At 42.4% G+C, this 23,609-nt stretch overlaps 1 protein-coding gene across 1 annotated transcript; it reads left to right on the top strand.

Annotated features, from left to right (window-relative positions):
- The first annotated feature begins 125 nt into the window (after positions 1-125).
- On the top strand, positions 126-22,809 carry cdca2 (cell division cycle associated 2). Its single transcript, XM_034148494.1, has 15 exons — positions 126-470; positions 1,574-1,766; positions 2,069-2,205; positions 5,381-5,546; positions 5,895-6,037; positions 6,419-6,544; positions 13,110-13,230; positions 14,655-14,974; positions 16,077-16,128; positions 17,034-17,108; positions 18,661-18,791; positions 19,705-19,770; positions 19,991-20,062; positions 21,313-21,883; positions 22,478-22,809. The coding sequence occupies exons 2-15, from the start codon at positions 1,574-1,576 to the stop codon at positions 22,756-22,758; spliced, it is 2,454 nt and encodes an 817-aa protein (XP_034004385.1). The 5' UTR covers positions 126-470; the 3' UTR covers positions 22,759-22,809.
- Positions 22,810-23,609: the final 800 nt, after the last annotated feature.

The raw sequence follows: 23,609 nt of genomic DNA, 5'->3' as shown, positions 1-23,609 counted from the left end.
CTTATTAAGTGTATGTATTGTTTTTCCTGATTTGACTCTTGATGTCACGTGATATCGTGTCGGACATTTCTATTGGTCAATTCATATTAAACGAGTTCCGGTGCTTTTCAAGACTTTAAAAATACGGAAGTTAGTTCCCTCCCAACGATACAGTTTCTTACTTTATATCGACATTTTGTTTTACTAATACATGTCTTTGTTATTAATATTCTATATTTGTTGACAAGGATACAAAATACATGGCATTTTTTTGAAGTTCTATAAGTGAAAAGACTGGCGGAGGGATCTTACGCACTGGCTCTCGTTTGGAGCGAGATTTGAATTGCTCTCGGATTTTATCGTTTGTATTCTTAACCTCAAACATGTATTGAGATGTTTTTTATTTTTTTATAACACAGTTAGCAATACATGTGTTTTCCATTTTTGTATTGTTATAAATACACGCAGGAGACATCACTATTATTTGCCAGGTAAGCATTGTCACCTTATGATGTTAACTGTGAGCTAACGTCCCATATAAAGAGAAGGGAAGCTAATCAACAATTAGCATTCGTGCTAATTTTCAGAGATAGTTGGCGATAAAAACGTTAGGTCACTTGTAGATATCTACTGTGTTTATTTAACCTGTGTAATACTTTATGATTTAGTTAATCATCCATTCAATACTCGTTCATTTATTATGAAGAACACGCTGGGTATTTTGAGCTAGCCAAAGGTTGCCAAGTGTTAGCAGAGTTTGTTAATGTTAGCAGGATGCTAGCTTACTTTATAAGTAGCATGCTGGGAAAAGTAATTGAAACATTACTATTTTTTAAACGTTATTGACTTTATCATGAAGTGATTCTCACATACATGTTTAATTCACACGACGGTTAACTGTTATGACCTATAAGCATGAGCCTGAATAACTAAATATTAAGAAAATCAGTGATGTAAAAAGTACATTTACTTAAGCACAGTTTTGAGTTACTTGTACTTTACTTGAGTATTTCAATTGTCTGCTACTTACTACTTCTACTCCACTACAGTTCAGAGGTAAATCATGTACTTGTCCCCCACTACATTTATTTAATGTCTTAGTTTCTTTGCACATTTTGATCAATAATGTGAAATGTAATCAACACTTAAATAATACTTTAGTTACACCTGGAGTAATGTTAACTAGCTACCCTGCAGTATACAAAGTAATTAAAACTAGCTGCACCGTTACCATCATTGATAAACAAGTTAATGCATCAATATATAATACTATATACATTATTCTGTAATTGGCCAATCTGCATAATGAATACTTTTACTGTTGGGACTTAAAGTATATTTTAATGCTAATACTTTTGTACTTTAACTTGAGTAACATTTTCATTGCAGGACTTTTACTACCAGAGTATTCCTACACCCTGGTAGTTCTACTTTTAAGTTCAGTTATTTTTCCTCCTCTGTAGAAGATACAGATGACTTTAGCCACCTGTTAACCATGTTACATTTCCCCTTGTCGATACTACTAACAACCAATGTGATCCCATGTTACATTTGCTCATGGTGTAATTAAGCTGTTTTCAAATTGTCTATGCAGATGGCTACCTTGGAAAATAACACTGCTAGCACTGATGGAGATCAGAAGGAGAACATGTTGACCCCCTCAAAATTGGACTCTCATCCGGTTTTAAATGACACCACCGCCCCCATGATGTTCTCCAACCTCACGCCTAGTCAGTTTGGCATCTCTGTCCACAGCTTTACTCCTACGTCATTACCAAACCACAAAGGTGAGAGCACTGATCTTTATTTTATGTTAATCTGCTTGTTTACATGCGTGTTTACTTTGTATATATCAGACACAACTGTTAGAAACCATAGATTTTTACATTTACTGTAGGTCTTTTTATAATCAGTAATATTTGTATGTACACCTTCCAAAAATAAACGTACTAACAACCAAATTCAGCACTATACAGCACCACTGAGGCGTTCAATCAGAGGCAAAAAAACATCACAGGGAATTTTGTATTTCCTGCGTACGGCAACTATTGATTTTTACTGAAGTGTCATTCTTATCCCTCTTCTATAGATAAGTCTCGTCTGGCACAAATGAAGGCTAGGCGGAGGTCCTCCGTTGGTGTCCGAGGCTCCCCAGAGACCAACTCCCTGATCCGCTTCATTGCACAGCAGAGGATGAAGACTCCGCTAGGCTCCAGAACTCCAGAGGTGAGATCTTTCTCAGGGTGCAGATGAGAAAATCTTGCACCCCTGCTGCCACATCATATTGGAGTGTGAGGCAATGTTCAGATTGCAGCCAGGCGTTTGATGGGCTCTCTGTGATCAAATATTGAAACCGACATCTATTACTGATTCTGTATGTGACCGTGTGGCGTTTTTTTCATCATCAGATGCATACAAAGACTGGCCTCACTGCCATTACTACTAACAGTTTTACACGAATAGCAGTATTGCACATCCACAGTAAATATTAATATGCTGTATGTGCACTCGGTTAAATAACTTTCTTTCAGGCCATTTCACTCCAGCTTCAAAAGGAGCCTTCAGAGTTTATGTAAGATTAGCTTATTTTGATCTGGTACCAAATACACACATTAATTTTTCATTAGCATACAGTGAGATAAGTGTTTCCCCCTGTGTTGACTGCTATTAGTTGAAAGCAGCAAATAAACAGAGCAGAAATTGATGGATTGTTTGAACTAGCGAATGCTTTTAAATAAAGCTGCTCCGTTTGCTTGGAACCAGCTGCAACACTAACTGAATCTCAGGGAGCTGGTCCCTCTAAACAAGTTTAAAGTACTTCCTAATGACCGAGAAGCAGCAGCTCTGTCTGTAGATGCTTTTTATGATGACGCTCTGAGTGTGGCCATTTATGTTCTCTGTTATTGTTTTTATTTGTGTTCTGTAACTGTGCTGCTGCCTATCTTCGCCAGGACTCGCAAGGTTTCCATACTTCTAAAGTAACCGCCGAATAGAGAGCTCATGAAAGTGATCCCTCACCCAATATTTAATAATCAAAGACTTGCACCCTTTAGGCCTGAGAGTGGATATTACAAGTTATTGGTCAGACACAGTGAGTGTAATATAACAGTAACATGTCTCTATAGCATTAAAACAAATATAAAAAAACATCCAATTACAGTTTTAAAGACATTTTTACCCCATAATCCACTTCTTTCCCTAAAGCATATTTTTGGTAAACTAACAATAGACAACATCTGATTCTACTTTTTTTATGGATTATTTCTGCTGTTAAAAGTTGGTTAACATCAGCATATGTTCACAGTTCTGATCATTTGAGACATACTAAACGCTTCTTAATTTAGCATAACATGTGTTAAGCTGAAGTCTATATGACAACATCATTAAGGAGAGTTCTACACTAGCTAACTCATTGCTTAAGAACCTGTTGAGCCCTGAGCCTGTTTTTCAGGCCTCAGGCTCGAAAATGACATTCCCAGAACAATTGACTATATCTTCACTTCTAAAAGGGGGTAAATTAATAATCTTTTTTCTCAAAGCAATGATAAACCTGTGAGTTGGATGTAGAAGAGTCAGAATCAATATAGATGTTTTTATTTTAAAGTAAATTCAAATTGAACATAGTAAGAAAAATGTAAATTATAGTTTCCTTAAAAAAAAAAACCCCATTACTTATAGTGAAAACCAGCCTTGAATGATGGGTTAGTAGACTAAAAGCTTTAGGAATCCAAACTATAACATATAATAAGTACCCTGTGTCAAGATTGATGCAAAACAAGTGACATTTGACCTCTTTAGAGAGATTTAGAGAAAAAAACCACTTCTGGGGTCATTTGGGTGCGTTTTCCATATCTCTGGCCCCCGTCGGTCGATTTTGATGATTGACTTTTGAACCGTTAGAGCCAATAGAATCGAGGGGAAGTTCCTAAAATCCATCTAAACATTACCCATTGGTGAATGAGTGATGCGTAGCCAGAACGCCCAAAACCGGAAGCTGTTATATACTCTCGTAGCCGCTAATATAAAAACTCCGTTATTGACATAAAAATGGTGATGGATTATCAGTAATCATTTCAGACACATTGGATTAACCTTCAGCAGCGTGTTTGTCGTTTTAATGCCATTGAACACAACTTTTGATCAGAAACAGCAAAAGGTGAGACATTTCTCCCGCGTTTGCTCCGTAATGCTACGTGGTGGGATGTCTGGATTTGTTTCCCCTGTTACGAGTTCTGATCGCTCAGTGGTGATACTTATATTTCTGGAATCTGTGGAATCTCAGCTTGCTAATCAATATCTTGTTTGTGCAGATCCGATAAGTAATAAGGGTATTTTACCGTGAGTTCTGTGCGTTAGCATTTTTTCGCTCAGGGCTAATTCAGAGCCTTTGTTATTACCCTTTTGTTTCGTTTAGCTAAAAATGGTTAATATCGTCTGAAAGCTGAGTTTCTTCCCGTTAAGTGAGTATGACACATTCATAGTTTATTAAATGTTAAGAAGCCCTCAGACGCTGTTTCTTGCAAGATGTTGCGTTTTGCTCCTGTGGGGTTTAACTGGTTAAGATAATATGTTTCTGACCAATCAAGGACAGGAGCTGGGCTCTTGGCACATTAGCCAATGACATGAGTCTGCTCACCAGCACATGGCTTATGATAAGGATCCCAATTGAGAGCTTTGCATATAGCCATATGTACGTGAACTGTGAATGTTTGGAACCCAGTGAGAATATAAATGGAGAGTTTAGAAGTGCAGTATGATGCAGAGGTGGTTTAAGAAGTTTGTGTTTTTGGCCGTTTGTTCAATCCAGAAAACCAAATATCTAGTCTTGCAGCGGGCGAGTGACACTGAAGGATCCAAACATTTAATTATATAAATTGCAATATACTGTCCACTGTCTGTCTGTACTTCTGTCTAATGCAACCTGTCGCTTTCTAAGTTTGTTTTTATTTGCATTCCCTTTATATGGAGTCCCCTTTGTTGCACTTTTTTAATGAATTGTGATCACTTTTTTCAATATTATAATTAGTTTTTAGGGCGACTGAATGATCTGACCAGGGACTACACATTCAAATTAGCCTCTTTACAAACACAAGTGCATTTACAGCAATGTTTATTAATGTGCACTTTCCCTAGTTGTGAAATAACTTAATAAATACAAATCCGTTTAGAGTCAAATGACGCTTGAAGGAAAGCATTTTTTAACTAATGTGTTATCCTAATTGAAAGAATATTGTGACGTAACTGTAAGAAGAAGCATTGCTCGGATAACTTGTATTATATATGGACAGTGTGTGTAGTATGTGATCGATGTGCTGCCTGTCGGTAATACCACTCGTGTAATTTCAGGAGTGTATGGCCTGTCAGCCTTCATCACTGAGCGAATGTGTTTGTTTCTCCTCAGCCCGTCAGGAGTGGGCCTTTACTTCCCCGAGTGAACGCCACACTGAGGCAGAAGATGGCCTCCTTCCAGAGCCTGATGGATATGGAGGAGAGTGTGATCTGTGATCCCGTGCCAAAGCAGGACAGCAACACTGGAGGATGCATCAAGACAAGAGATTATCTGTCTGGTGAGGCCGCCTCATTGCTACACGATTAATAGTTTCATTCCTCAACAAGGATCTATGCCAGTAGGGTTTTATTATGATGTCTGGAGGCGGTGGATTAATGCACAGATCAGTGTAAACTCTGTTACCGCAGACTTTCCTTCTGATTAGCGTCATAAACAACACGTTTCTGAGCTGTTTGATGCCGAAGTGAAACGTTGTCTCCCGTGCTTTGATCAACTTTTCTTCAAAGTTGGAATTCAAGCTGTTACGATATGTTTATTTGATATGTGCTGTTTTATCTTTCACCGAGGTGTCCCAAAGTCCCATTTGTTTACATGTTATTTCCATGTTTGTTTGTATCCCTGTCAGATGGGAACAGCCCTTATGAAGGGAAGGAGAACCACCACCCAGTGACGCCACCCAGCAAGAGCAGGTGCCTGGGGCCCCTGCAGGGCTGCGGGATGGAGTTTAGAGAGGCTCATACCCTCCCCTTCAGTTTGAAGGAGCAGGAGGTACACTCAGTCTGACTCTGCGTTTAACTTGACTGCTTTAAATAATTTACCTAAAAGGTTTTCCCTCTCCGTACTCCGCCTCCATTGAATCTGCTGATTTATTTTTAACTGAACGCTAGTTTTCAGTGAACTTTTCAGCATCCAAAAAGAGACAAACTCACAAAGTGCTGACGTTTATTTATTTATCATCACATTTGTTTTGTCTTTGTCTAAAGCTTCTATTCGTAAAGTGCAATATCAAGTTTTCTGTATCCCTCAAAGCACTAAAACAGCAGTTTGATAAATTCCCATTTCCTGTATCCACATAAATATTGTGTTCTTGCTGTCGTGGTGCTGTGAAGCAGAATAAAAACAGTGTGAGTTCCTTATTTATATCCACAGGAGAAGGAAGAAACAGGGACGCTGACACCCAGTGAAACTGTGCACGAGGCCCACGCTCTGCTTGTATCCCAAAACCTTCACGATGACTTTGAGATCCTCGCCTGTTCCCATGCTAAGAACCAACAGGTTAGATCCTAACACACACTGCGACACACACACACACACACACACACACACTGCGATACACACACACACACACACACTGCAACACACACACACTGCAACACACACACACTGCAACACACACACACTGCAACACACACTGCAACACACACACACACACTGCAACACACACACACTGCAACACACACACACACTGCAACACACACACACACACTGCAACACACACACACACACTGCAACACACACACACACTGCAACACACACACACACACTGCAACACACACACACACTGCAACACACACACACACTGCAACACACACACACACTGCAACACACACACACTGCAACACACATACACTGCAACACACACACTGTAACACACACTGCAACACACACACTGCAACACACACACACACACTGCAACACACACACACACACTGCAACACACACACACACACTGCAACACACGCACACACACACACACTGCAACACACACACACTGCAACACACACTGCAACACACACACACAGCAGCACACACACACACACTGCAACACACACAGCAACACACACAGCAACACACACACACACCCACACACACTGCAACACACACACTGCAACACACACACTGCAACACACACACTGCAACACACACACACTGCAACACACACACACTGCAACACACACACTGCAACACACACACACACACACTGCAACACACACACACTGCACCACACACACACACACACACACACACACACACACACACACACACACGTGCACACAACCTTTAGAAGTGACTCCCTGAGAAATGAATGTAGACTTGTGTGATTCTGCTCACATGCCTTCCCCTTGTGACAATCCCATCTGACTAACAGAATGACCTTACTATTTTTTAAGTAAAAAAATAAATACGGTACGGTAAATACTAGCAGACTACAAGACTTGTTGTATTAGTTTAAGTATAAACATTTATGTGTTCATGGCGGCCGGCCACAATTTAAACCTTGATCGCCACTGTAGCAGGTCACTGGAAATGTAACCCCGACATTCAATATTTTATTTGTCTACCGCTTCTGAAATCTCTGTAGAACGATTTAGAATAATTGTAAACGCTGAGTCACTGGAACCAGACAGTATAAAAATATGGAATATATCAAGTAGTCTAACTCCCTGACTATGTTTAATTTAGGAATTTTCATTTAGAAAGAATAAATAATTTCTAAAATACATGAGAGAAATCCATCTGGGTCTTTTGCGGTCTTTGCCAGTCATATTCAAATAACAAGGATACTGTGCATTTGTGTATCTACAAGGGGCCCAAACGCAATGATCCATTGGCAAACAATTAGACTGTTAAACACCTGAACTTTTGAAACAACATCCATAACATTCATCTAACTGCAATTTAGAAATTATTTATCACTATTTCACTATTTTTCTTTTTGTATTTACTCGCACTATTTTTTCAGTTTTATTGTGTTGCACTGTTGGAGGAGCATGTGACCTAAGATTGTCATCGTCATAACTACACTGTAGCTATGTACGAATGACCAATAAAAGCTTTGAACCTTGAATTAGACGATCTCATTAAGGATTGATGATTGGCGGCAATATATGACAATTTAAAAACAATAGATCACATGTGTCAAACTCAAGGCCCGGGGGCCAAATCAGGCCCTTGGTGGATTTAATTTCGGCCCGCAGGATAATTTTGAATTACTATTAGATCTGGCCCGCCGGTATATTGCACGCACACCTTCAGTCCATCCTGAGGGTTTCCTCAGCTCAGAGCCTGAGCCCAAACATTGATGACCTTGCACCCAAGATGAGATGCCAAGTATCTGGCTTGAACTAGCATCACAGAGCAGCACACTGAGTTTACATGGATGTTTCCTTCTGCACTTTCTTTCTTGCGACAACAGGGCATGTTTGGTTTTCTCTTTGAGGGAAATAGTTTTTCTGAAGCTGTTGTTGGCCTGTGGAAAAATGTAATCATAAGAAATGACTCTGGAAAAGCTGCAGATAGAGCCATAAGAAATGAATGCAACAGATTATTTAATGTTTAATGTTGTTTTTATAGGCAATAATTTAAGCTTTGTTAGTTCCAGGTTTAATATGTGCAATAAGTTCATTTCAATAAGTTTTGCAATAAACATTGAACCAGTCCGGCCCTCGACTAGTACCCATTTTTTTTATTTTGGCCCACTGTGTATTTGAGTTTGACACCCCTGCAATAGAGGATCGATGTCTTTCAGTCCGTCGGTGGACGAGTGGCAGGCAGCAATTTAGGTGCCGTTTACACGAGGACAAAATGGCTTGTATCTGCATAGTTTCTCTTGCGTATAGCCCTATTATTTACACGAGGCCGATAGAAACGGACCCCACAAACGATAACGGGTCCCAAGGTGGATAGATTTGCAAACGAAACGCTCTGGGGGGTCAAACGAGTCCGTGTAATCACCTCTATACGAATATTTCCTGAAAAAATAATGATAGCCCCACCTCTCCCCACCTCTCCCCACCTCACTGCTGTAGCATGGCCAGTAGCCATCTGTAACGATCAACTATCAAAAATAGCTGTGTTAATTAAACGCACAAGGGGTTCTTGAATGAAATAATATTATAAAAGGCAAACCAGAATTGTTAACGCCCAATATACTCCTTAAACAAAATAAACAGAGTCAGATTTCATGCATTGATCCATTATATTGACAATTTTCCAGCCAAACAACACAAACAAAATTAAACAGTCCGCTCTGCGATACACCAAAATTGTCTTTACTGCCTAATCCAGGCCATTATTGTTCATTGCTCCTGCGCCCGTCGGCGGAAAAAAGAGAAATGTTTGTAGGCCTATTCAGGCTATAATCCACACAAAAAAAGGAAACACGAGGACCGGCGTGTCCCAGAGGAGCGATCTCACCCGGTGTTTGTAGAGAATATCTCTCTTTCTGAGCGCGTCCTCTCCACGGAGACGTGCTTCTTGGTCGGTCGATGCAATATCCACAGATTCGGTTTCTTTCAGTTAACTTCCCCGTTGCATTTATCCATATATTTACATGCTGAGGAAATTACTATATCCCGCTCAATACCAGCAATCGCCACACACACTTCCTCCTGTCAGTAGCTACTGCTAGTGCTACTGCTACTGACCATGCTACATATGTTAGTGCAAAATCTACAGCTCCTCTACCACAACCATCAGCAACAAGTGGACATGGAGAATTACATGAACGACATGTTGCTAAATCCACCGCGGGGCATAAACAGAAGGGTAGCCATGGCAACATTGCTGCAGGGCTGCTCCGGTGTCTTCTTCGCTGCTTTTGGTGTATTTTGTGGCGGAAGTTACAGCGCCACTTACAGTCCCGGCATATGTACTACAGCGTGTCCAGCGGTCTCGTTTGAACAGACACGTTAAATGAAACGAATGCGTGTGAACGGAAGACTTTTTTGAAAACGCATACTGTGCATAAACGCAAACATTCCCGTGTGCACAACGCCTTAGTGCAGCATCTACATATACTCCTTTCACTCATCACATTACAGCCGTTTCACGATTGATGTTAACCTCAATCTAAATTAAACTGTTGCCCTCAGATAAAAACAAATTAACTGACGTGTTGCTTACGCTTTTCATCTTTTCTGTGGAGGCATGAAGGCAATATATGACATAGCAGCTTTAAGGTATGATAAAACTACACCAGGCAGTGTCATACCTCTGCTCTCGTCTATAAGGAAACCTACCTGCCAAGAAATGTTTACCTGCCACAGACAATATTTGAAAATGGGTGCTAATTGAAATCCCTGTTTAAAAACGGACGTAGATTTTCCTTTTTTTCCTCATTATCATATCGAATGGGTTGTTTTTAATTCTCTGTAGAGCTCAGTCGCTCTCTAACACAAACAGGCCGACAATAGACACAAGCACAAGCAGATTCAAGCGTTTTTTATCTGCCAAAGGGAAGTGACTTGGATGATATCTGTAAGGTTAACTAACCAAGCTCACAATTTCCTAAATGAAGCGTGTAATGGCCTTTGCCCACAGTCTCAGGGTAGCACACATCCGTGGCAGCGTGGCGGCACAAGCAGTAATCATAAGCCTCTCCACTGCAGCCACACAGCAGGTGACAACAAGGCAGACCTACAATATTGTGACCGTCTCCTCCCCCACAAACTGCTGTCTTTCCCTAAAAGGCTCAGGACGTCTGGTCATGCAGACAACAAGAGAGAAAACACCACGTTTAGAAATGTTACCGTGACAGTTTTAAGTACTCTGTGGTCTGGAGTGTTTCCGCTTGTCCTTATGTTCTTACTTTCATTTTCTAAGACATGACAGGCCTCTGTTTACCGATCCACTTTACTACAGCTGTATTTAATGTGATGGCGCTAATGCTAACTCAGGGGTAGACATTAAGGGTAAAAAGTGGAATTTCATTATCACGACAACAACATTGTAATCATCAGTTCTTCCTCATTTTCCTTAATTGTTCATATTTGGTTTATTAAAATAATTATATTGTGGTCATTGTTAAAAAGTGTCTGCTATTATGAGTATTATTATTGTATAATGCGCTTTCTGCCTTCCTGTCATTAGGAGTTAGACATGTAATGGCTATAATGTAATAGATTAGAACCTTCATTATCCTAAACAGCTGGGACATTTCCCTATAGCCAATACCTTTTATATTTTCTCCTCTTCACTTGCTTGTCAGCATAGGTCGGCATTGATGTACAGAGCCGACTAAAGACCTTGTTTATATTGGCATCATATTGAAGCCAACTCCATCGATCAAGCTGGCTAAAACGTTCTCTCCCTCTTCTTCTCATACTCCCTGTCAATCTCCTTTAACTCTTCCGGTGACATTCTTTTATTTGAAGATTGTTTTTTGCCCGACGCTTGGCCGGTTACCGCTGGTATTAAAAACATTTTGGCGAATGGTTAGGTGGCGAGAAAGTCTGTAGTGAACGAGCGCGCTCCCGCTCACGCTTGCTTTTCACCCAACAACGACAACCGCCGCACGAAACGCTATGTTGTAGCGTTAATAAACGAAACAATTTAACAATATTGCTTGTCAAAATACCAATACCACAGGACCATTTTTTTTAAAGCAATATTTTGAGCGGGCAAGTGGAAAGTACGTTATGCTGGCCCGGGGTGTCTAAATAGTGCTTCCGGGCCATTTCTAATGTCGAGCCCTGTAACCATTTCCGTGCTATTTCTGCCACGACAAACATTTTAGCTCTTTTTAGCTAGCAGTCAAATCAAGCTTTTGTCACTTAGGTCAGTGCTGACAGCTGTTGCTAAAAACAATCCGTTTACAGACGAGATCTTACGACATGTTTTTGTTTCTGGGTCAGTTTTAAATATTATAGTATAGAGATATAAAGGAAACCAAGAGTTAGATAATAAGATGAATCAGTTTTTTTTACACAAAACCTCATACTTAAACCCTTCCTCCACTTAACGACATGTTTTTATTATGTTTATGTCCCCTAAAATGAATGAACTTGACGATTCTGACTTGTGTATCCACGTCGTTTGTCGCTAGAGAGTGTTTTAACATTTCTCTGCTAAAGGTAGAGATGTCTGGACTTTTCATAAACTGAATGTCATAAAAACACCAAAATCGCTGTCCAATATGCAAAGGAACCTTATCCCCAACGTGGATACTGAACTTTTCCATAGCGGTCAATCTTTTTTCCGTTAGCATTTCAAACTTTTTGGTGGCAATAATTAGTATAGAGTGCAATCTTTGTAACTTAATTGGACTCTTCCTTGTACTATGCACAAAAAAACTCCTATAAGACGTTACTGTATGTTTCAAAACTGCTAACACTGTTTCAGCCACCTTCAGATATATGCTAAATGGCCAAATAAATTAACAAATAAGATATGCTAATTAAATGTGCCATTCTGACACACCTTCTAGTCCTTGATTTTGTTGCGAAAAAGACTCCCATCTCATTTTCTGAAACTGTTATTTCTTCCTTTCTTTGTTGAAAACCCAAGTTAAAGGTCCCCTATTATGAAAAAATCCACTTTTCCATGTCTCTTCTACATAACCATGTGTAAAGAGACTCTGAAAGTTTCAGGAAAAAAGATTCTCTCTCTTTTTGTCCTGATCCATTTATATAAAAACCTGTCTGAAACACTTTATGATGTCATAACAATTTTTTGGCTTGTGTAACCATTAGCCAATCAGCAACCAAGGTAACCCACCTTATCACCTGAATCTCCTCCTAGAGCACCATTGTGTTCTTTTTAACCAAATATCTCTCAGAGGGGCGTGGGGAGTGGCTCCTTATTTTCATCTAAAGTAACAGACAGAGAATCAGCACTTTTGAACCAGGGCTGAAACAGAGGGGATTATGGGATGCTGCAATGATCTGTTTGGTGTTTGGAGCCAAACACTTCAGAGATATGTTCTGTATAGACCTATAATATATTGATGAAAAGCAGTATAATAGGGGACCTTTTTAAGGGGGGTTTATTAGCCTGTTCTGTGAAGCTCCTTGAACTATAGTGCAACAGAAGGTGGGCCTAATGTATTCTCTCTCAACAGGACGGGGTCTTTGAACTCCAAAGCTCTGGTCAGACACCACCTGATGAAGCTTCAGCCGCTTCTCCATCCCTGCCTTTCTCCCCCTTCTCCCTCCCCTCTCTGCAGGAGATGAAGCCCCCAGGTAAACACAGCACTGTGGCAATGCATGAGTAACAGCCCTTTAATCTCAGCTCAACTCTGCCTTTGAGGTTCGCTTTATGCACAGATAACAACCTGCAGTGTCTTCAGGGAAATATTCAGTTGTATTTTCAGACAGGAAGTTCACAGAATTTGAGTTTCCTGTGTTGGAGTTAGAGTGTATTTATTCAGTGTTGAGGATATATTTAGTTGATAGAAAGCAATAAGGTCAATCAAAGTTAAGTGTTTAGTTTTGCATTTTTAAGTTAAGAAAATGTCATGTATGTCATTTAAAATACAATAGAGCAGTGGTTCTCAACTGGTCAGGCCTCGGGACCCACTTTTTCCTTTTGCCAATAAATCACGACCCGAAATTTTGAACCACTCGTATTTATTCAACAAGAAATGGTGCTGTAATATATATATATATATATATATATATACGCCTTTCAGCATACACTATTAATGAAAGTGAAGTACAGTGCATATATCCCTTATATCCCTTCACAGAACTAAAGTATGCTTTTAAAAAAGGTTTAATGAGATGATGGAATCAAAGCTGAACTGTATAACATAGAGAGGCCCACATGCTGAAAACCCAACCCCAGCAGGGGGTCTGGGGGGATTCTCCCCCAGGAGATTTTTAGAAATACTAACATATAAACTACGCATTCTGGTACACTCTGAGAAGAAAATAAATACATCTATTCCTACCCGACATATTAATAATATGTTATGCCATTGTTTGTTTTTCACTTTGTTCGGACAGCTTGCTGCTCCACACAGAGAGAAGAGCAAAGAGTAGATAGTCTGTGTGAATTACTTTCAATTGTGGGTAAGGGTAGATAGCCCCCATTGTTCTGTGAGCTGTCAATCATCAAACCGGGGGTCATATTTCATTATGTGTTCATTTGTATCTGAAGTTGTACCCATGGATGTATAAAGAATAGTTCTACCACAAAGTTATTCTCCGTGGGGACTTCCGGCAACAATCTTGATTCTGATTGGCCAGAAGACTCGAAAAAACATCAGCAAAGATGCTTTATTGAGAAGATGATCACTACGTGACAGAAGTTTTCAAAACCGTTTATGGTCTCCGGTACTTCCAGTCCCAACGCCCACTGCATGCACAGCGTTAGAAAATCGGGCCTTCAAAATAAAAGACTTTTTTCCACAAAAAAAAAAGAATTAAATAATTTTTTCTTCACCCACACATCTGCGACCCACTCGAAACAGGTCCGCGACCCACCAGTTGAGAACCACTGCAATAGATGATGTCCTTTATTCCATTTCTTGTTATATGTCTCTAGCTACCATGACATGGTCCAATAATAAAACACCAGGAGTGAATAGCAAAGTATCTTTCCCCTCTGCCTCTACACGGAGTAAAGGTCAATGGCTGCAGTTAAAGTGTTTCTGTCTTTTCAGGAGAGGATGCGTTTAAGACAAAGAAGAAAAGTGTGCGCTTTGGATGTCCGCTCTCTCCTGAGTTCTTTGATAAGGCGCTGCCCCCCAGCACCCCGTTAAAGAAGGGGTCCACCCCAGCCCGAGCCCCCACACCTCGGTGGAGCTTACACCCGCGCTCGGTGCTGAAGACCCCGCAGAGGATCGAATCCCAAACGCCACAAACTCAGCGGGACCTCAGCAGCCCCACGGATTTCGGAGCCTCGCCGACACTCGCCATACCTCGCAACCGCAGAGTGCCGTCGGTGGAAGAAGACCCTCAGGAGGAGGAGGAGGGAGGAAAGGTATAGGCGCTGCTAGAAATGTTTTAAAGTTCCCCTATTGTGCAAAATCCACTTGTTCATGTCTCTTCTACATCAACATGTGTCCCCTCTTCTTCATGTCTCTTCTACATCAACATGTGTCCCCTCTGTGTAAAGAGACTCTGGAAGTTTCAGGAACAAAGATTCTCTCTCTTTTTGTCCTGATCCATTTATATAAAAACCTGTCTGAAAATGAGCTGATCAAATTTTGGACACTTTATGATGTCATAACGATTTGTTGGCTTGTCTAACCATTAGCCAATCACCAACCAAGGTAGCCCCCCCCCCCCACCTTATCACCTGAGTCTCCTCCTAGAGCACCATTGTGTTCTTTCTAACCAAATATCTCTCAGAGGGGCGTGGGGAGGGGCTCCTTATTTTCATCTAAAGTAACAGACAGAGAATCAGCACTTTTGAAACAGGGCTGAAACAGAGGGGATTATGGGATGCTGCAATGATCTGTTTGGTGTTTCAGCCAATCAGAGACAGGTTCTGTATATATCTGAGACCTATAATGTATTGATGAAAAACAGTGTATTAGGGGACCTTTAAGATGAGTAGACGTTTCTGTGATGCTAGCATAGTGTTATACTGATCTATACATAACGTAAAAAATAGTTTTAACATTCAAATGTACAGTTAATTACCTGGATAATCACGATCGCTCTCAGCTGCAAACATCCACATAACATACTAGGACTGTTTTTTATTAGTCTATAGTCGTAATAAAATCATTGTATGGTACTAAAAAGCAAAACATGATCAGTGTACATTTTTCTATGATAATGTGAATAATGTTGCAACATGTATCATTCCTATTGGTCAAACTAATTGCAACTAAAATAATAGTAATATAAATAAAAATAATCATTTTCAAATTGTGCGGCCTAAAACAGTTCATTGTTTAAAAAGAAAAAATGGAATATAGTACACTGGCTTTTTTGTTCATATATACTTCATGATATTACCCCGAATACAGTTTAGATATAAGATGTTTGAGTTGTTTAATCATTGTATGTCACTTATAAGAACCAGGATATAGCTTAAGTTACATCCAGCATTTAACTCAATTGTTTTTCTCTAGATCGTTTTCCCTTCAATGGAGGATATTGACGCTGAAGTAACAGAAGATACAGGTGGGTTATTACACTTTGTTTACTCTTAGTTATTGTCTGTGAGGCTGACCGTTGAGCGGCCCGACCAAGCAAGGAGGCAGAGGCCGTTTCTCAATCGCGAGGATGCTGGCTTGGTAGCACAGCCGAGCCGAGCATCTTGCTTCAGAAGCAAGGCAAGAATACTTCCTGGCATTCGGAAAACAAAGAGTGGAACACGCTAGCAAGTGTGCAGGTGTGCGTCATATGAGAGGCCCCGCCCCTTACATTTTCCGCCACAGATTTGGGGAAATTGGTCCATGCGCAAAGCATTGTGGGGATTTTAAGACCGCGGAGTCTACTCATGTGCAGCCTCGATATTTCTCCAAACGGAGTACGCCGGGCTCGGTAGATTTCCAAGTATACTGGAGATTGGAACAGTACTTCGGCGGCACTCGATGACGTAGTATGCTTGAAATAGTGGCTCTGGAGCAGCTTTACTCGAGATTGAGAAACACCCGCGGCCTCGGTGGAATTCCAAGTATGCTGGAGATTGGAACAGTCCTATCGGCTTGGAAGCCAATATCCTCGTGATTGAGAAACGGCCAGAGAGTTCAAATATAACCCGGTGTGGGCATTTATTACTCCTTGTGGTACATGACACATCCTCAATCTTACTGTCTCATGTGAACACAGTCACCAGCAACAAGGATCTCACACACACTACCTGTCCACTGACAGGGAAAACAGAGCCTAAATACACACACACTAATCAATCAACAAGATACTGTGAGGGGGGGAGGAGACAACACAGGGCACCAGGTGAACACAATCAACAACAATGAAGCTACACAACCCGTAACGGAGGCCGAGATCTATGGGCCCAGAGATCACCTCCCTGACACTGTCTCTCTGTTTGTATGATAACAGCTCTTTCCCTTTGTTATCAGAGAGGACGTGGGACCAACAGCCGCTAACGTTAGACACTGCTTTCCACGAGGAGTGTCTCTCTAACAGTCTGACAGGTGAATACTGTCATGTTTTTCTTTCATTGTCACTAAACGTCATGTCTTTATCTCTACTTCTCCCCTCTCCTTACACATTCCAGTGTCAAACTGTCTTAACAGGAAATGAGTAGTGATCAAACTGCTCAGGTTTCTTATTTGGGGTCGACTTTAGAAAGCAAGTTAAATGCCAGGAGTGTAGAAAACGGGGAATATCATGGATGTTAAAACTAGGGATGCTCCGATCGAGTAGGCGGGGCCTATGGCGATCTTCCATTTAAAAGTGATGTTTAAAACTCAGTTAATGGGGCTCATTCACTGGAGCTTCCACAAACAACAACCAACATCATTATGACATTATTCAAGTTTACATTAACTTTGGATAATAACACGGGAGAAATGAGCGGAAGCATTCTTTTTTCCTCTCCCTCTCATTCTCTCCCTCCCTCTCTCTCTCCCTCTCTCTCCCCCTCTCTCTCTCTCTCCCTCTCTCTCTCTCCTGACAGCCTGTCAGTATCGTCTCATGCAGCTCACTGATCCAGTAATGAGTGACCCGACAGTGAAGAATAAATATATTATAACTAGTTTAGCTTGTTCCAGAGGTAGATCAAATAGCTAAGTGTGTTAGGTCTAACTCTCGTGTGTTCTGCTCCGCTCACCGGTCCGTCACAGCGGGTGGAGCTGCAGGATTTCTGCTTCACACACACGTTGCATACCGCTATTTTATTGTCATTTTCGGACACCTTAAAATACTGCCAGACTGGTGAAGCCATTTTGGCGAGCTTGTTTTGCCGCGCACAGAGAAAAGTGTCATGTAGTCATGCGATCAGCTCTCGCGATCGGCATTTTTAGAGAGCACCAATCGTATCGGCCGATCGATCGGAGCATCCGTAGTTAAAACTGTGTTTGCGAGTATCAAAGACAGAACATTAACTTTTGTGTTTGGTCTCTGTTGGTTATCGTTACCCATGCAAAACCACATAATCAATATTCAAACTCCAGCAGACCCTTAAGGCGTTGAACTAATTCATCCAAGCCTTGATTTGTTTTTAAATGTCTTGGATCTTTTTACAGTCTTAAAAATGCTAAGATATGTCAAACTGATTCTCCATCACAAAAAATAGTTCTCTGCCCTTTCTTTTTGTTTTTATTGAGAAGGGAAATGGGACGATAGCTGCAGAGATATCTTTGTATCCTTAAAATTACAAAATAATTGCCAATATTTTAAATAATTTGTTCCACTTTATGTTGGATTTATTTCAACATTTTAAGTAAATCCTCCAACTCATTGATTTAGTTTTTTCCTACAATTCGGTTATTTTAAACTTAAGTCTTACATTTTAAGTCAAAGTAGCATTAAAAAGTCTCTTAAATCTAATTTACCTCACGATGCAAGCATTCTTGACTCAACAGGTGTCGTTTCCACTACAATAGTGTCCCTTTTTAAAAATAAATATATTAGTCTGTATTTCATAATGACCCTGCCTTAAAACGTATCACCAACAGAATAAATCATTTATTTCAGATTTAAATACACGCTTATTTCCTTCCCCATTCTGTTTCTGGTCACCAGAGATTGAAGCTTCTCTCTGCACACCCTCCCTGACGGATGCTGGGGACGAGCCTTCATCACTGCCAGAGGAGGAGAAGCAACCTGAAGCAGAACCTGAAGCTCCGACCAAGTCTAGAAAACAAAGGAAAAAGGTCTAACATCATTAAAGCTTTAGTGGGTTGCACCTACTTACCAGCAGAGCTCAATAGAGTGGTGCAGGAACGAGTCCTAAAACCCGGAAGTGAGTTAGCATTTTACCACTACCGGTTCCCTCGTCTCAGAGCCAATGGGATTTCTCCACAGGATTTTGGAAAATATCTGGAAATAAGGTCTGTCGTTGACACAAATTGAAGAGACTGATCACGTTTTGTTCTACGACATTAAATACATCAGCAGTGACCCCACTGGTGATTTCTGAAGAGTTGACGTGTCTGAAAAACGATGGTTGTTACCAAGTGGCTGAATAGGAGGTTGAGGATGTTGTACGTCATTACGCCGAACACGTAGTTAGTTTGCCCTGTTCTGCTTGAAAGCAAATACCTGCCTCCTGCAAACTGTTCAAACAAACGCTTCAACTCGTACCATTTAGAATCTGTATTTTGGAATATCGATCTTAAGTTGGCGTGACGTTGAAGGCGAGCGATCCTGCTGTACTCGGCTGTAACTCGTTTATAGCATAACGTTAGCATTTTGCTTCTGGTGATAAGATTTATGATTAAAAAATGATAAAACTAAGGTAGACATGTGGAGATTACCCGGCTGAACAAAAGGTGCATTTATCAAACAGGATTTTGGACTATTGTAAAAAATAAGATCTGTGGAAAACAAACCTATGGAGAAATCCCATTGCTTTTTTGTCGAGGGAACCCATGCACAGCTTACTTCCGGGTCGGCCTACAAAAATACATCATCCCTGCACCACTATATGGGTTCATATCATAGAATTACAGACCCAATTTGCTTCACATTCAAGCAGTGACGGCCTCTTGATATCACCAGACTCTCACTGCCCTTGATATGTTGCTATATGTGGTACACTGAGAGTTTTCTAAATGTCCTCCCCAGCAGCCAGCAGCAGACCCTGCAGCCGGCAGCGAGGCTCCCTGTCGCTCCACCAAGAGAAAGAGAAAGGTCTGCAAACACCACCCACCCACTTCAGCTTCTTACACTTGTAGAGAATCTCCTCTTACCACACCAGACTGCTGTGTAACAATTTAGGGGTCATAACATGTTCCCCATCTAATCTACTGTATAATTCCTCTGGATCAGAATTGAAGTGTTATCCGAGGAAATGTGCGTGTGAGAGAGCGTCCGTGTAATGTCTCCTAACACCAGCTCTGTGCTCCTGCAGCAGCCCGAGGAGATGGTGCCCGCGATGAGGCCGACGCGCTCCGCTGCCAAGTCAGCCGTGGGGAAGATGAAGGTGAGTGGGCGGAGTCTGATTTCACTTCTCACCGCTCCTCCGAGGGGGCAGATGTGTCTTCCACGGGAGCTCAGAGCTGCAAAAACTCACTTGAACTTTCTTTGAGTTGTGTGTATGTTTGTATGCCCCCGTGTCCATTTACAGAGCCTTGCTGTGTGTCTCTTCTGACAGCTCTGTAGATTTTTAAACTCCAAGTCAAGATTGTGTTTGGGTCTTAATGTGTTCTTTTTTGTCGGGTTTGCCAAAAGACTCAGTTCTGACGTTTTATGCTGCAGAATGTGGGCAGGGATTAAATTAAAGCAGAGCGTAAACACCCTGAGATCTACTGTAGCAGGTGTCATTCTGCAGGCATCTCTGTAATCTGAGGGCCAATCAACACATTAATATCCTCTCAAAATAAATGTACACCTTTTTTAAAGGTTTCCTATCATGCAAAATGCACTTTTATATGTAAATATGTGTCCCCGGTGTGTCGGGGAACTCACAAAACCCTCTCCTCCTCCGTACCCAAATCTCTAAAAACGGGGTAACAGCAGAGCTGATCCAGATTTGCGTCCGATATGACGTAATATCTGAAATGTGGGCGGGCTTTAGACCCACGGCCCTATCAGAAACGTTGCTATCAGAATCAATGCGCAACGTTTTCGGAAGTAATATGGTTTTTGTTTACATTAGTATCGCTAACACTCAGAGCTAACCTGTACTGCACAGAGCATGTGTGTGAAGAAGCAGGAAAAAAAAGGAACTCACCTTGTGGTAAACCCGAGAGAGAAAAAGTATTTGAACGGTTTCAGAAATAATCCTTGATGTGGTTTAGAACGTGATATTGCATTTCATCACAGCAGCATTTAGCTGAAAATCTCTCGGTAGAATTCTGAGCAGGCATTAGCTCCCAGCCCCTTTTTTTTTGGCTAAGGACCCAGAATCAGCAGTTCTCTAACAGGGCTGAAATAGAGGGATATGAGGGATGTCTAAAATGCATGATCTGTTTGGTATTTTGAGAAAAACACATCAAAGACATGTTTTTCATATATTTGTATCTGAAAGCCATAACATATGTCTAAAAATAGCATGATAGGAGATCTTTAAGGCCTTGACTTGAATAAGTATACATTTAAACACAATAATACTGTGTTACAGAAGAGGAATACCATACATTTGCCCCAATAAAAAAATTAAAAATTCTGGTACCTATTGAGATGACATGTCAGCCCCCCCCCTCCTCCTCACAGTGCATCTTGTCTCCTCAGGTAGCGACTCGGCGGAGGTGGAGCAGAGACGTGGACCGCTCCAGGTACGGCCTCCGCGTGTACGTCTGCAAAAAACCCAACCTGAGTCCCATCGCAGAGAAGCCGTCCCCCCCCAGACTGACTCTAACTACACAGAGGGAGAGGAGCAGTGGACCGAAGAAGATGAAGGTCAGTTGTGCTGACGACTTCCTGCTCATTAACCAGACTGAAGGAACCACAGAGGAGCTGCGTGAAGTCGAACACACTACAAACCATGAAGTATCCAGGGAGACCCCGGTACCAGAGGAAGAAGTAGACGCTGAACAAAACCTCCACACTCTTGCACAGACTCCCTGCACAGACTCTGAGGGAAAGTTAGAAAATCATGGCAGTGTCGACGCTCCAAACTCAGGGGGAGGGTCTCACAAGACTTTGGCGGTTCAGAGGAAAACCTCTCGGGGCAGGAGGAGCTCTCGAAACATCTGTGTGAAGATGGAGCAGGCAGAGCCGCTTCAAACGCTCCCTGACGAGGAGGCGCCGGAACAGGAAGACAACATCCGGTCCAGCTCCGACAGCCAGGAGGAGGGGGCGGGGGCGGCCCCTGTGGACCTGGCCCCCCTGAACCTGGCCCCCCTGAACCTGGCCCCCCTGAACCTGGCCCCCCTGGACCTGGCCCCCCTGGACCTGGCCCCCCTGGACCTGGGCCCCCTGGACCTGGGCCCCCTTGACCTGGGCCCCCTTGACCTGGGCCCCCTTGACCTGGGCCCCCTTGACCTGGGCCCCCTTGACCTGGGCCCCTCGGAGGATTACTTATATTTTGAGGATGTGTTCAAACCTATGGCCAGCAGAGGGCGCCGCTCGGTGCGCCGGAGCATGAGGAACCAGAGCGGCGTGAAGCAGGACCTGGCCCCTGTGAACCTGGCCGCCCCTGTGAACCTGGCCGCCCCTGTGAACCTGGCCCCCGTGGACCTGGCCCCCGTGGACCTGGCCCCCGTGGACCTGGCCGCCCCCGTGGACCTGGCCGCCCCCGTGAACCTGGCCCCCGTGAACCTGGCCCCCCTGGACCTGGCCCCCCTGGACCTGGCCCCCGTGGACCTGGCCCCCGTGGACCTGGCCCCCCTGGACCTGGCCCCCCTGGACCTGGCCCCCCTGGACCTGGCCCCCCTGGACCTGGCCCCCCTGGACCTGGCCCCCCTTGACCTGGCCCCCTGGGAGGATTACGTATATTTTGAGGATGTGTTCAAACCTGTGGCCAGCAGAGGGCGCCGCTCGGTGCGCCGGAGCATGAGGAACCAGAGAGGCGTGAAGCAGGACAGCTCAGCGGGGGGGATGGCCTGGGTCCCCCACACCTCCCCTGAGAGCCTGAAAGAGTCCCGCAGGAAGAACAGGGGCCATGGGCTCAGGGTTCCCCCCCTGACCCCCCCTCTCAGAAACCTGCGCTCCTTGAAGAACGCTCATCAAAACTAACATCCATCACACATTCATGCATAACCCCCCCCCCCCCCTGTTTCCTCCAGATTAAATGGAATGATTCTCCAAAGAAAAAAGCTGATTGTATTTATTTTAGCTGTGTATTGATGCTTTTTGTCCTCTGAATTATAAGTGCTGACCAGTCATTTGTAGCGAGTTTCCGCCCCCCACCCCCCCCCCTCTCTCCTCGCCTGCAGTCAATACACTGCGAGCCCAATCATCTCCGCTGACCACCTCCCCGATCAATAGCCCACCACTCGGCTGGTAATCACAGCATCTTCAGACTCCAAAGTCATGGCATCGAGCTCCTGCTGGTCAATATCCACTGGCTGTGGATAGATGGAGACGTCTGAGGGGGGGTGGGGGTGGAGGGGGGGGGGGGGGTAGTAATAACGGTGGTAATGGGGGGAGAAAATGTCAACAAAAATCTAATTATTAGCCTCAAACAACCCTTTTCTTGTTGCTGCTGGAGCTAAACATTTTTTCTTTTTTTTCTGTTCACAACTTTATTTATATAGCACCTTTCACAGCATGACAATAAAAAGTGTGGAACATAATTAAAAACAGGTTATTAACAAACAAAGAGTTATATCACTGAACCATAAAACACTAAAACATGACAGTGATGCTACTAAAAAAAACTACAATTGCCCCAAATGATAAGCCAAATTAAAAAAAATTGATTTTTAATTGACTTAAAGAAATTCCAATGGAGGTTGCTGTTCTCGATCAAATGGGGAGTTTTCTTGTAATGCACTCTAGGTACTTCTAAAAGTAAAATATTGGAGGATCTGAGTTGCAGGTTGATAAAATGAGACACTTACATATGTTGGGGTAAGGTTATGTAA

Source organism: Trematomus bernacchii, unplaced genomic scaffold (assembly GCF_902827165.1).
Source record: "Trematomus bernacchii unplaced genomic scaffold, fTreBer1.1, whole genome shotgun sequence".
Taxonomy (NCBI): domain Eukaryota; kingdom Metazoa; phylum Chordata; class Actinopteri; order Perciformes; family Nototheniidae; genus Trematomus; species Trematomus bernacchii.
This window is presented reverse-complemented; position numbering and strand designations above follow the sequence as displayed.

Coding starts and splice junctions, on each gene's coding strand:
- cdca2 (XM_034148494.1), top strand. CDS start 1,574: ATGGCTACCTTGGAAAATAACACTGCTAGCACTGATGGAGATCAGAAG. Junction 17,109..18,660: donor TCTCTCTAACAGTCTGACAG/GTGAATACTGTC, acceptor TCTGGTCACCAG/AGATTGAAGCTTCTCTCTGC. Junction 19,771..19,990: donor CCACCAAGAGAAAGAGAAAG/GTCTGCAAACAC, acceptor GTGCTCCTGCAG/CAGCCCGAGGAGATGGTGCC.